The sequence below is a fragment of the Oncorhynchus keta genome, chromosome 17, assembly GCF_023373465.1.
Source record: "Oncorhynchus keta strain PuntledgeMale-10-30-2019 chromosome 17, Oket_V2, whole genome shotgun sequence".
Classification (NCBI taxonomy): domain Eukaryota; kingdom Metazoa; phylum Chordata; class Actinopteri; order Salmoniformes; family Salmonidae; genus Oncorhynchus; species Oncorhynchus keta.
The window spans coordinates 35,782,299-35,796,244 of NC_068437.1; the positions used below are offsets into that span (position 1 = coordinate 35,782,299).

Consider the following 13,946-nt stretch of genomic DNA (forward strand, 5'->3'; position numbering starts at 1 on the left):
AGGGGGGCGCCAACCCAGACAGGATGACCACATCAGTGAATCAACCCACTCAGGTGACGCACCCCTTCCAGGGACGGCATGAGAGAGCCCCAGTAAGCCAGTGACTCAGCCCCTGTAATAGCGTTAGAGGCAGAGAATCCCAGTGGAAAGAGGGGAACCGGCCAGGCAGAGACAGCAAGGGCGGTTCATTGCTCTAGAGCCTTTCCGTTCACCTTCCCACTCCTGGGCCAGACTACACTCAATCATATGACCCACTGAAGAGATGAGTCTTCAGTAAAGACTTAAAGGTTGAGACCGAGTTTGCGTCTCTGATATGGGTAGGCAGACCGTTCCATAAAAATGGAGCTCTATAGGAGAAAGCCCTGCCTCCAGCTGTTTGCTTAGAAATTCTATGGACAATTAGGAGGCCTGCGTCTTGTGACCGTAGCGTACGTGTAGGTATGTACGGCAGGACTAAATCAGAGAGATAGGTAGGAGCAAGCCCATGTAATGCTTTGTAGGGTAGCAGTAAAACCTTGAAATCAGCCCTTGCTTTGACAGGAAGCCAGTGTAGAGAGGCTAGCACTGGAGTAATATGATCAAATTTTTTGGTTCTAGTCAGGATTCTAGCAGCCGTATTTAGCACTAACTGAAGTTTATTTAGTGCTTTATCCGGGTAGCCGGAAAGTAGAGCATTGCAGTAGTCTAACCTAGAAGTGACAAAAGCATGGATTAATAGTGAGGACAAGTATCCTTCACTGGCTGGGTCTCTCGGTCCACTTTGCAGGTGTGAGATAGATGTATGAGTGTGTCTCTGTGTCTGCAGGTACCACAATGGATATGTGTGTGTCGCACAGCACAGGTGTTGTTTAAGCAATAAGGCATGAGAACCCAGGGATTATCACTTAATGTTTCAGCATGATAATTCACGACCCCATGTTGCAAGGATTTGTACACAATTCCTGGAAGCTGAAAATGTCCCAGATCTTCCATGGCCTCCATACTCACAAGACATGTCACCCATTGAGCATGTTTGAGTTGTTCTGTCTCGACAGCATGTTCCAGTTTCTGCTAATATCCAGTAACTTCGCACAACCATTGAAGAGGGGTGGAACAACATTCCACAGGCCACAATCAACAGCCTGATCAACTCTATGCAAAGGAGATGTGTCACACTGCATGAGACAAATGGTGGTCACACCAGATACTGACTGGTTTTCTGATCCACGCCCCTACCTTTGTTAAGGTATCTGTGACCAACAGATGCATATCTGTATTCCCAGTCATGTGAAATCCATAGATTAGGGTGTGAAGTGAGGGCCAGCAGCATACCACCCTGCATACCACTGCTGGCTTTATTCTGAAACTAAGCAGGGTTGGTCCTGCTGCTGGAAGTGGTGTTGCAGGGCCAGTAGGAGGCCCTCTTTCCTCTGGTCTAAAACATATCCCAATTCCCCAGGGCAGTGATTGGGGACACTGCCCTGTGTAGGGTGCCGTCTTTCAGATGGGACATTAAACTTGTGTCCTGACTCTCTGAGCTCATTAAAGATCCCATGGCACTTATCGTAAGAGTAGGGGTGTTAACCCTGGTGTCCTGGCTAAATTACCAATCTGGACCTCAAACCATCACAGTCACCTAATAATCCCCAGTTTACAGTTGGCTCATTCATCCCCCTTCTCTCCCCTGAAACTATTCCCCAGGTCGTTGCTGTAAATGAGAATGTGTTCTCAGTCAATTTACCTGGTAAAATAAAAAATTGTTGCGTTTATATTTTTCTTCAGTGAAAGTTTTATTTCATCCTTCCACCAGACAATATAGTATTGGCTAAAGCCTGTTGTTAGTTCTGAGTAAGGGTGTGCCGAGTGGTCGGAGAAAACGAATTTCGTAACGAATATGATACATTTTCTGAGTAAGATTATGATCAAAATATTTTCGGGTGCCAGCAAGCATCTTTTCTAAACCATACTGTCTTGTCTTTGAGTCAGTCATGTGTGTGGTCTAAATAACTCGACTGACTAGTTTGCCTGTCTGTAAAGAGAAGGGCTGGCAGTATGTTGATCCTGCCTCTCTGATTGGATGGAGTGAAGCTGTATTTCACCTGGTTGCCCATAATTTTACCCGATCACTTTTCCTCACGTTTTCAGTCTGATCATTTAGATTGCTGCTACCTGCTACTATGATAAATCACATGGTTGAGTACATTTTCTCCCAAACTATCAATGTGCATAATATCTAACAAGTGGGGCAAGGGTAGAGAGAAAAATGAACCGCTAATGCACTTTCTGACTGATCTGCCCAATGCAAGTTGAGGGCACACAGACACAAACACACCCACCCGTCCGCATGCAGCTCCTAATCTGCAGCTTTTTTTGCAGTGAGAACGTGCAGGGAGGTATTTTGCCAACACCTATTTAGGCATATTAAAACACTTAAGTTTTTTCCGATCACAAGTATCATCCGATCCAACAATCAACTCTCAATTTACTGATACAATTATGAATACCTGTATGGCCATGTCGGCACACCCCTAGTTCTGAGGTTCTGAAATTGCTGACCAAACAGGCTGGTGGTTATTTTATATTATCATGTTTTGAGCCAGCCGTTCATTATATTCATTCCAAGTTGCTATGCTGAACAAATCATTGGCATGAAGCTAGCTAGCAGAGGTGCAATGATGACGAGAGACAATAACTTCAATAAATAATTATTTAATAAATAATTGATAAATAGGCAACAAAAACTTCAGCGAATAATGATTGAATAAATAATGTATAAATAGGCGACAATCCCCTTTAGAATGCCTCAAATTGTATTGTGTTACAAAGTGGGATTAAAATTGATTTAATTGTCATTTTCTGTCTATGATCTACACAAAATACTCTGTAATGTATGTATTCACCCCCCTGAGTCAATACATCTTAGAAACACATTTGGCAGTAATTACAGCTGTGAGTCTTCTTGAGTAAATCTCATAACTGCTTTACACACCTGTATTGTGCAATATTTGCCTGTTATTCTTTTCTAAATTCTTTAAACTCTGTCAAGGTTTTCAGGATCACGGATAGACAGCAATTTTCAACTCTTGTCACAGATAAGTTTGTGACTCAGAAACATCCACTATCTTCTTGGTAAGCATGTTGTTATTGTCCTGCTGAAAGGTGAATTCCTCTCCCAGTGTCTGGTGTAAAGCAGACTGAAGCAGGTTTTCCTCTAGGATTTTGGCTGTGCTGAGCTCCACCCAGTTTATTTTCATCCTGAAAAATTGCCCAGTCTTTGCCAATGTCAAATATACCATGATGCAGCCACCACCATGCTTGAAAAAAGGAGGCAGTTACTCAGTGATGGATCCCTCCGGATATACTGTCCACGTCCATCCAGCAGGGTTCTCCATACATCGCACGGACAGAAAGAAAGGAAGAAAAATAAAGGTGAAATGTATGTTTCATGATGAACTACTCATGGTGTGATCTGGAATACCTCACCATCAAATGTCAACCTCATTACCTCCTGAGAGAATTATCTTCGGTTATCGTCCTGGCCGTGTATATTCCCCCTCAAGCCAACACCGTAACGGCTCAAGGAACTACATTGGACTTTGTGCAAACTGAAAAACACATGTTCTGAGGTAGCATTTACTGTAGCTTGGGAATTAATAAAGCGAATCTGAGAAAAACAGTACCAAAGATTTATCAACTCGCTCATCGAAAACTCTTGATCATTGCTACTCCCCCTTCCTGGGATGGCTACAAGGCCCTCCCCCGCCCTCTCTTTGGCAAATCAGATCATGCCTCTATTCTGCTACTCCCCTCCTATAGGCAGAAATTTAAACAGGAAGTACCAATCAGAATTGTTTTGATCAAGCGGACTGGGATATGTTCCGTGTTGCCTCTGAGAATAGCATTGACGTATACACTGACTCAGTGATTGAGTTTATCAGGAAGTGCATAGAGGATATTGTTCCTACTAGGCGAAATAGAACTTATCCGAACCAAACACCGTGCATAGAAGGCAATATTTGCACAAAACTGAAAGCGCAAACCACCACATTTAACCATGGAAAGGTAACTGGAAACATTGAGCATTCCAGCTATGCCCTCCGTATAGCAATTAAACAGCCAAAAGATCAGTACAGGGACAAAGTGGAGTTGCAATTCAACAGCACAGACACGACATTCTAGACAATCGCGGATTGTAAAGTCGTAGACAACGACATTTCACTCCCGGACAAACCTAAAACTTTCTTTGCCCGCTTCAATAAAAACACAGTGCCGCCGATGCGTGCCGCTGCCACCCACTAGGACTGTGAGCTCTCGTTCTCTGTGGCCGACCTGAGTAAGACATTTAAGCGTGTTAATCCTCACAAGGCTGCCGGCCCAGATGGCATCCCAAGCCCCGTCTTCAGAGCATGGGCAGACGAGCTGGCTGGAATATTTACGGACATATTCAATCTCTCCCTATCCCAGTCTGTTGTCCCCACTTGCTTCAAGTTGTCCACTATTGTTCCTGTGTAACCGTTTTATAAAATTGATTTGTCTGTCTCTAGCGATCTGAGAATGTAATGTGTGTTTGCGTGCGCGTGTGTATATGTGTGTACAAGGGTGCGCTAGTGCTATCGATATGTATCTTTGGTTTTCATTGGAACTGCATATCAGTGTCTCAATGTTATTTTTCTGTGTCTGCAGGTGTTTGGGGGTTATTATCACTTCCGGCATCACACCGTGGTGAAGAGATCCCTATCAGGCCACAGGGGAACACACGTACGACTACAGAAGGAACCACAGGTAGGTTACTGTACACAGCCAATGCACCATATAGCAAGGTTTCCCAAATCTTCACTACTCAAGTGCATGCCATGTTGCCAACATATTTTCCAAAACAATTAGGCCTACAAGTAAAAATGCAAAGAACGTTTCTATCATGAAACGTTTGGTGCCATCATGGAGGACAGTTTGTCAAACTCTCTACATACTGTTCCCTATATCAACAGCTTTGCACACTTCCATCCATATGCTTCTGTTCTGACCTCCCCCAGGTGTGTGGAGTCATAAATATGCAAATCTTCCTCCAAACAACACAACAACAACAGCTGGTCTGTGTGTTTGCGTTCTCATTTTGCGGCAAGTCTTGTAAAAGCATTGTTTTTATCCAAATGTTAATGAGAAGAGGATTCCAGACATTGGCCCATCTGTTACACAAAGACGTTCACAGCTCGAGGAGTAAGCTTCATTTAGGCAGCTGGCTGTAAATGAGCTCTCAGCTCTCGCAGCCCAAGAGAACTAGTCTTTTTTACCTCAAAGTCAGCTTGTTCAATTCAAATCCTCCAGCATAATTCTGCATCAAAACTCTACTTGTCATGTTCAGTTCCTCTAGCATGCGCTCATTCTGCATTCTGCAGTATAGTTACAGGCAGAACTGTGTTGTTTGGATGGGGAGATGGAGGTAGGGGACCTTGTCTGCAGGGTAGCTAAACACTGGGGTCATAGTTATATAGTGAAAAAAAAAGTATGCAAGCATTTCGCTACACTCGCAATAACATCTTCTAAGCATGTGTATGTGACCAATCAAATTTGAATTGAAGTGAAAACAGGTGTGCCGTGAACGACCTGCAGCTAGCTGTCCCTCCTAGCCAGGGTCAAGTTCTTGAAAGGTAGTGTATGTACATCCAGCAGTTTTCCTGATGCGGAGCCCAAAAAAACAGAAAAAGAAAAACTGATGTAGACGCCTGTTGCAATTAGAAACAGTATACAGGAGCTGTCAACAGTGCAGGTATCTATTCCTTTCTTCAGGCTTTTCTGCCCTTTTCCAGAAAGAGAAAGGAGCTTTCACCCAGGCATAGCTATGTCAACCTAAGTGGACAGTGAGCCACTTGGCTATGATAAGCTATAGAAAGCTGTGGGTGTCAGTCTAGCTGGAAGCTTAGTGAAGATTACATTCAAAAAGCAATAAGATACAGTAGGCGTAAAAGATAACTGTAGAAATAAGATCTGTGAGAAAGTAATAAGATGGAGAGATCAGATAAGATAGGAAGGAATGAGAGAAGGAGATGGAGGCAGGAATCCATCTAACTTAGGGTGCTTTGGTATTTGGGTAGGAATCAGTCTTACTGTATATAATATAATAATAATAATAATATATGCCATTTAGCAGACGCTTTTATCCAAAGCGACATACAGTCATGTGTGCATACATTCTACGTATGGGTGGTCCCGGGAATCGAACCCACTACCCTGGCGTATATATACAATATATCTACAGTGCATTTGGGAAAAGTATTTAGACTGTCACGCCCTGACCTTAGTATCCTTGTTTTTCTTTATTATTTTGGTTAGGTGCCATGAAGCCAGCTTTACGCATCTGGTCTTCAGTGCGTCTCCTCGAGCCAGCGTACATGGCACCAGCCTTACGGTTCGCCAGCACAGCCCAGTGCGGCCTATTCCACCTCGCCGCACTGGTCGGGCTACGGGGAGCATCCAACCAGGTAAGGTTGGACAGGCTCGGTGCTCAAGAGCTCCAGTGCGCCTGCACGGTCCGGTCTATCCAGTGCTACCTCCACGCACCAGCCCTCCGGTGGCAGCCCCCCGCACCAGGCTGTCTCTCCGTCTTTTGCCTACAGGTGCTCCCGCCTGTCCAGCGCTGCTAGAGCCTTCCTCCTCTCCAGCGCTGCCAGAGTCTCCCATCTGTCCTGAGCTGCCAGAGTCTCCCATCTGTCCTGAGCTGCCAGAGTCTCCCGCCTGTCCTGAGCTGCCAGCGTCTCCCGCCTGTCCTGAGCTGCCAGCGTCTCCCGCCTGTCCTGAGCTGCCAGAGTCTCCCGTCTGTCCTGATCTGCCAGAGTCTCCCGTCTGTCCTGATCTGCCAGAGTCTCCCGTCTGTCCTGATCTGCCAGAGTCTCCCGTCTGTCCTGATCTGCCAGAGTCTCCCGTCTGTCCTGAGCTGCCAGAGCCCACAGTCTGTCCTGAGCCGTCAGTCAACCAGGACCTGCCAGAGCCGTCAGCCAGCCAGGACCTGCCAGCCAGCCAGGACCTGCCAGAGCCGTCAGCCAGCCAGGACCTGCCAGAGCCGTCAGCCAGCCAGGAGCTGCCAGATCCGTCAGCCAGCCAGGAGCTGCCAGAGCCTGAGCTACCCCTCAGTCCGGAGCTGCCCCTCAGTCCAGAGCTGCCCCTCAGTCCGGAGCTGCCCTTCAGTCCGGAGCTGCCCCTCAGTCCAGTGGGGCCCTTTAGTAGGGTTGCCAGTCCTAGGTTGGCGGCGAGTGTCGCCGTTCCTAGGAGGCCACAAAAGCGGACAAAAGCGGAAATAACGGAATTATCACATTTACATAAGTATTCAGACCCTTTACGAAATACTTTGTTGAAGCGGCTTTGGCAGGGATTACAGCCTCGAGTCTTCTTGGGTATGACGCTACAAGCTTGGCACACCTTTATTTGGGGGATTGGTCCCATTCTTCTCTGCAGATACTCTCAAGCTCTGTCAGGTTGGATGGGGAGTGTCACTGCACAGCTATTTTCAGGTCTCTCCAGAGATGTTGGATCGGGTTCATGTCCGGGCTCTGGCTGGGCCACTCAAGGACATCCAGAGACTTGTCCCGAAGCCACTACTGCGTTGTCTTGGCTGTGTGCTTATGGACGTTGTCCTGTTGGAAGGTGAACCTTAGCCCCGATCTGAGTTCCTGAATGCTCTGGAGGAGGTTTTCATCAAGGATCTCTCTGTACTTTGCTCCGTTCATCTTTCCCTTGATCCTGACTAGTCTCCCAGTCCCTGCTGCTGAAAAACACCCCCACAGCCTCACCGTAGGGAGGGTGCCAGGTTTCCTCCAGACGTGACGCTATTCATTCAGGCCAAAGAGTTCAATTTTGGTTTCATCAGACCAGAAAATCTTGTTTCTCATGGTCTGAGAGTCCTTAGGTGCCTTTTGGTAAACTATTTTACTGAGGAGTGGCTTTCATTCGGCCACTCTACCATAAAGGCCTGATTGGTGAAGTGCTCTAGAGATGTTTGTTCTTCTAGAAGGTTCTCTAGAGCTCTGTCAGAGTGACCATTGGGATCTTGGTCAACTCCCTGACCAAGGCCCTTCTCCCCGATTGCTCAGTTTGGCCGGGCGGCCAGCTCTAGGAAGAGTCTTAGTGGTTCTAAACTTCTTCCATTTAAGAGTGATGGAGGCGACTGTGTTCTTGGGGACCTTCAATCCTGCAGACATTTTTTGGTACCCTTCCCCAGATCTGTGCCTCGACACAATCCTCTCTCAGAGCTATACAGATAAATTCTACGACCTCGTGACTTGGTTTTTGCTCTGACATGCACTGTCAACTGTGGGACCTTATATAGACAGTTGTGTGCCATTCCAAATCATGTCCCATCAATTGAATTTACCACTGGTGGACTCCAATCAAGTTGTAGAAACATCTCAAGGATGATCAATGAAAACCGGATGCACCTGAGCTCAATTTTGAGTTCTCACAGCAAAGGGGTTGAATACTTGTGTAATAAGGTATTTCTGTTATTTGATTTTAATAAATTAGCTAAAAATTCCAAAACCTGTTTTCACTTTGTCTTTATAGGGTATTGTGTGTAGATTGATGAGAAAATATATATATATTTAATCAATTTTAGAATAAGGCTGTAACAACTAGAGGTCGACCGATTATGATTTTTGAACGCCGATACCGATTATTGGAGGACCAAAAAAAGCAGATACCGATTAATCAGCCGATTTAAAATAATAAAAAAAATGTGTTTGTAATAATGACAATTACAACAATACTGAATTAACACTTATTTTAACTTAATATAATACATCAATAAAATCAATTTAGCCTCAAATAGATAATGAAATGTGTTCAATTTGGTTTAAATAATGCAAAAACAAAGTGTTGGAGAAGAACGTAAAAGTGCAATATTTGCTATGTAAGAAAGCTAACGTTTCAGTTCCTTGCTCAGAACATGAGAAATATGAAAGCTGGTGGTTCCTTTTAACATGAGTCTTCAATATTCCCAGGTAAGAAGTTTTAGGTTGTAAGTTATAATAGGACTATTTTCCTCTATACCATTTGTATTTCATTAACCTTTGACTATTGGATGTTCTTATAGGCACCCTCTCCTCGCTCCTCCCTGGGCTCGAACCAGCAACACATCGACAACAGCCACCACATCGAAGCAGCGTTACCCATGCAGAGCAAGGGGAACAACCACTCCAAGGCTCAGAGCGAGTGAAGTTTGAAACGCTATTAGCGCAAGCTAACTAGCCAGCCATTTCACTTCAGTCACACCAGCCTCATCAAATCAAATCAAATCAAATGTATTTATATAGCCCTTCGTACATCAGCTGATATCTCAAAGTGCTGTACAGAAACCCAGCCTAAAACCCCAAACAGCAAACAATGCAGGTGTAAAAGCACGGTGGCTAGGAAAAACTCCCTAGAAAGGCCAAAACCTAGGAAGAAACCTAGAGAGGAACCGGGCTATGTGGGGTGGCCAGTCCTCTTCTGGCTGTGCCGGGTAGAGATTATAACAGAACATGACCAAGATGTTCAAATGTTCATAAATTACCAGCATGGTCGAATAATAATAAGGCAGAACAGTTGAAACTGGAGCAGCAGCACAGTCAGGTGGACTGGGGACAGCAAGGAGCCATCATGTCAGGTAGTCCTGGGGCACGGTCCTAGGGCTCAGGTCCTCCGAGAGAGAGAAAGAAAGAGAGAATTAGAGAAAGCATATGTGGGGTGGCCAATCCTCTTCTGGCTGTGCCGGGTGGAGATTATAACAGAACGTGGCCAAGATGTTCAAATGTTCATAAATGACCAGCATGGTTGAATAATAGTAAGGCAGAACAGTTGAAACTGGAGCAGCAGCATGGCCAGGTGGACTGGGGACAGCAAGGAGTCATCATGTCAGGTAGTCCTGGGACATGTTCCTAGGGCCCAGGCCAGTTGAAACTGGAGCAGCAGCATGGCCAGGTGGACTGGGGCATGGTCCTAGGGCTCAGGTCCTCCGAGAGAGAGAAAGAAAGAGAGAAGGAGAGAATTAGAGAATGCACACTTAGATTCACACAGGACACCGAATAGGACAGGAGAAGTACTCCAGATATAACAAACTGACCCTAGCCCCCCGACACATAAACTACTGCAGCATAAATACTGGAGGCTGAGACAGGAGGGGTCAGGAGACACTGTGGCCCCATCTCGGGAGTTGATAGGTTTGAAGTCATAATCAGAGCAATGCTTGACGCACAACGAAGAGCTGCTGGCAAAACGCAGGAAAGTGCTGTTTGAATGAATGTTTACGCGCCTGCTTCTGCCTACCACCGCTTAGTCAGATACTTAGATACTTGTATGCTTGTATGCTCAGTCAGATTATATGCAACACAGGACAAGCTAGATAATATCTAGTAATATCATTAACCATGTGTAGTTAACTAGTGATTATGATTGATTGTTTTTTATAAGATAAGTTTAATGCTAGCTTGCAACTTACCTTGGCTTACTGCATTTGTGTAACAGGCAGTCTCCTTGTGGAGTGCAACGAGAGAGAGGCAGGTCGTTATTGCGTTGGACTAGTTTGGATTCCCCGAGCTGACAAGGTGAAAATCTGTCTTTCTGCCCCTGAACGAGGCAGTTAACCCACCGTTCCTAGGCCGTCATTGAAAATAAGAATGTGTTCTTAACTGACTTGCCTAGTTAAATAAAGATGAAATAAAGGTGTCAAAATTGTTATTGTTATGAAAAATTGAACTCGGTCCTAATTAATCGGCAATTCCGATTAATCGGTCGACCTCTAGTAACAACAAAATCTGTAAAAAGTCAAGGGGTCTGAATTCTTTCTGAATGCACTGTATATACTACTACTGTAATTTGAGGTAAAGAGTAGTTTCCTGTATATATCCTGTCGTGGAAATTCAGTTCTGAGAGAGATTTGCTTACTTATTCAAACAATCATCTTTATTTAATATTGATTAATTATTGCAATAATGAGGCTGGTCGACCCCCCACCCTTGAGTGTTGGACCGAGAAACCTAATCTTTACACAAATGCAGAGTCCTATATATAGCTGACACTAACAATGCTCAGTCATGGTTGGTTCAACCCCCCTCATACAGATTGGGGCATCATAAACCACTATGGGTCCATCCTGTCATTATCTGCACGTGGGTTGTCTTAACCCCAAACTGGCTTAGTTTCCCAGATAATTTTGAGACAATGAGGGATTGTCCTACACCTAAGCTATCTCTAAAACACATTCTTGTCTCTGTAATGCAGTCTTTAACCCGTTTGTCAGCTCAAGCCATCTCCAGTGACCAAACACCCAGATTAGCTGCAGGGAACTAGAGTGGAGACCATAAAAACAATGACACTAGTAGGACAGAAATGTCTTACTATTAGTTAAATATCAATTATTAACCATTAATATAAAATTAACCAGGTAAATATGCAATTTTTCTATCACAATCCCTATGCTCATTCAGGAGGACTCTTTAGACAGTTTCAAAGGGCAACTTCAACCTGGTCACACACACACATACTCTAGTTAACCCCAGGCTGCAGGTAAATAAATAAAACATATTTAGTGTGTGTTGGATTTGTGTGTTTTCCCCAAGATGGATGTATTAAATATGGTTTCATCTAAATATTAGTGAACTACATGTTTTTGCTGAAAGTGGAGTAATACAGAGGAAGGATGACGGTCTATAGGTTGGTGACTATAATGTAAGGCTTAGGTAAATTTGTGCATGTAAAGCTTCCGCTAAATCCTCTCAGTGTAATCCTGGACCTGTCTCTTCCATTCCTCCCATTGTCTTGTGTCTTCAGCCCTGCCTGGCTGACTTAGCTCCATTCGCTTTGAATAATCACACACTGCAAAGATGACATTGGCAGAATCGCATAACCCCCACCATTAAACCAGAGACTTTTTGTCATCTCTTTTCTCCCTCTCTCTCCTCTCTTATACTCACTCTCTCTCTCACCGTGAGGGATGGATGAAATCTATTTGTTTTCGGGGCAGGTTTTTTTATTCCATCTTAACAAACCTCACTGTTACTTATTGCATACTTAGGAGGGGATATTTTCAGGTCCACTCTCTCCAATCTCCCCTCTCCCTGTGGAGTTGTCAGTAGCTATTACACACACACACAAACACGGTGCAGTGTGTCTGGAGGCTGTGGCAGCGGTATTGTGGTTTATGTATCTCCTAAGCCAGATACAGTATGAGGATCAGAGAGGAGACACAGCGTGTCTAGCAGCCCATCATTAGAAACCAGGCCTACCTGAGGATCTGTCTTTTTCAGCAATCTATTTCCTGTGTTTGAGGGGTGCAAAATCCACTTTTCACTTAAATCTTGTTGGATTGAATGCTTTCACTTTACACCTGTGACTCTTTCATACTCTAGCTTTTGCCTGTGATTTTTTTTTCCCCCCGTTAGCGTTATGACCACAGAAATGTTTGTAATGAGCTGTCAAACACACTCTGGTAATGGCTGAATGGGATCCATTGTATTTCTGTTGAATCTATAAAGGCTTGTTCACATTGGCAGTTACTCAAATCCTATTTATTTGCATATCTGATTTGAATCTGTTATTGTTCCTGCTGTCTGAACAGCCAAAAAACACATGGAATCAGATCAAGCCACGTTTCAAACCACCTTCATAGGAGGTTTGAAGTCAGATACAAATCTGATTCCTGGCCATGTGATTTATGTCTGAATGGTCAACTCATGTTTATTTGCCCTCAAGTGGTTTTTAGACTGTTATTCTGCTTGTTGCTTGCTAACTACTCTGTTGACAGTTTAACAAGAACATGTGGTAGCTAATTGTTTACAAACAAATTAGTGAATGTGCTAGAAAACTAAACAGGTACAGAGCTAGCTAGTTGACTGCTGTGGCTAGCCAAAAACAGCTACCTAGCGAGCTAGTTGACTACTGTGGCTATCCAAAAAGGACTTGTTTTGAAAGTTGGATCATGTTATCCTTGGAGGCTTTAAAAGTGTTCTTATCCTATGATTTTGAACATTCAATGCAGCCTGGAATCATTCATGGCAGGCATTGTTGTCACCTTAGCTTGCTTCTTCTGAGTGATAGGAAACACAAACACCACCACCAATCAGTCTACACCACTGCACACACTCCCGTTGTTACTAGCGTAGCCTTGTCAGCAAATGACTACTGTCTAAACACACACAAATCTGATTTGGTCACTTGTAACTTGCTTTTTGGACAGTCAGGACAGTTCAATTCCATGTTGATCTACTGACTGTCCAAACAGCAAGTTACAAGTGGTGACCAAATCAGATTTGTGTGTGTTCAGACAGCAGTCCGTAATGGGTCTGCGGTCAAACAACCACCCTGCTGCACTGTCAAACACTCCCTAAAACACTTCAGCGAGCAGGCCTTTCTAATCGACCTGGCCCGAGTATCCTGGAAGGATATTGACCTCATTCCGTCAGTAGAAGATGCCTGGTTATTCTTTTAAGGTGATTTCCTCACAATCTTAAATAAGCATGCCCCATTCAAAAGAATGTGGCATACGGCATTAGCATCGAATAGCCCCGCGATATGCAACTCTTCAGGGAAGTTAGGAACCAATATACACAGTCAGTTAAGAAAGCAAAGGCTAGCTTTTTCAAACAGAAATTTGCATCCTGCAGCACAAACTCCAAAAAGTTCTGGGACACTGTCAAATCCATGGAGAATAAGAGAACCTGCTCCCAGCTGCCCACTGCACTGAGGCTAGGAAACATTGTCACCACCGATAAATCCACAATAATTGAGAATTTCAATAAGCATTTTTCTACGGCTGGCCATGCTTTCCACCTGGCCACCCCTACCCTGGTCAACAGCCCTGCACCCCCCACAGCAACTTGTCCGAGCCTACCCCATTTCTCCTTCACCCAAATCCAGATAGCTGATGTTCTGAAAGAGCTGCAAAATCTGGACCCCTACAAATTAGCAGGGCTAGACGATCTGGACCCTCTCTTTGTAAAATG

At 44.5% G+C, this 13,946-nt stretch overlaps 1 protein-coding gene across 5 annotated transcripts in view; it reads left to right on the forward strand.

Annotated features, from left to right (window-relative positions):
• furinb (furin (paired basic amino acid cleaving enzyme) b) overlaps nt 1-13,946 on the forward strand; it is a 198,925-nt gene that overhangs the window by 100,554 nt on the left and 84,425 nt on the right. For 4 of the 5 annotated variants that reach the window (XM_052465969.1, XM_052465971.1, XM_052465970.1 and 1 more), the window contains exon 3: nt 4,663-4,761. The exons of the other annotated variant lie outside the window; for it this stretch is intronic. In XM_052465969.1, coding sequence (XP_052321929.1) covers nt 4,663-4,761 — 99 coding nt within the window. The remainder of the gene's footprint in view (nt 1-4,662; nt 4,762-13,946) is intronic. 5 annotated transcript variants of the gene reach the window in all.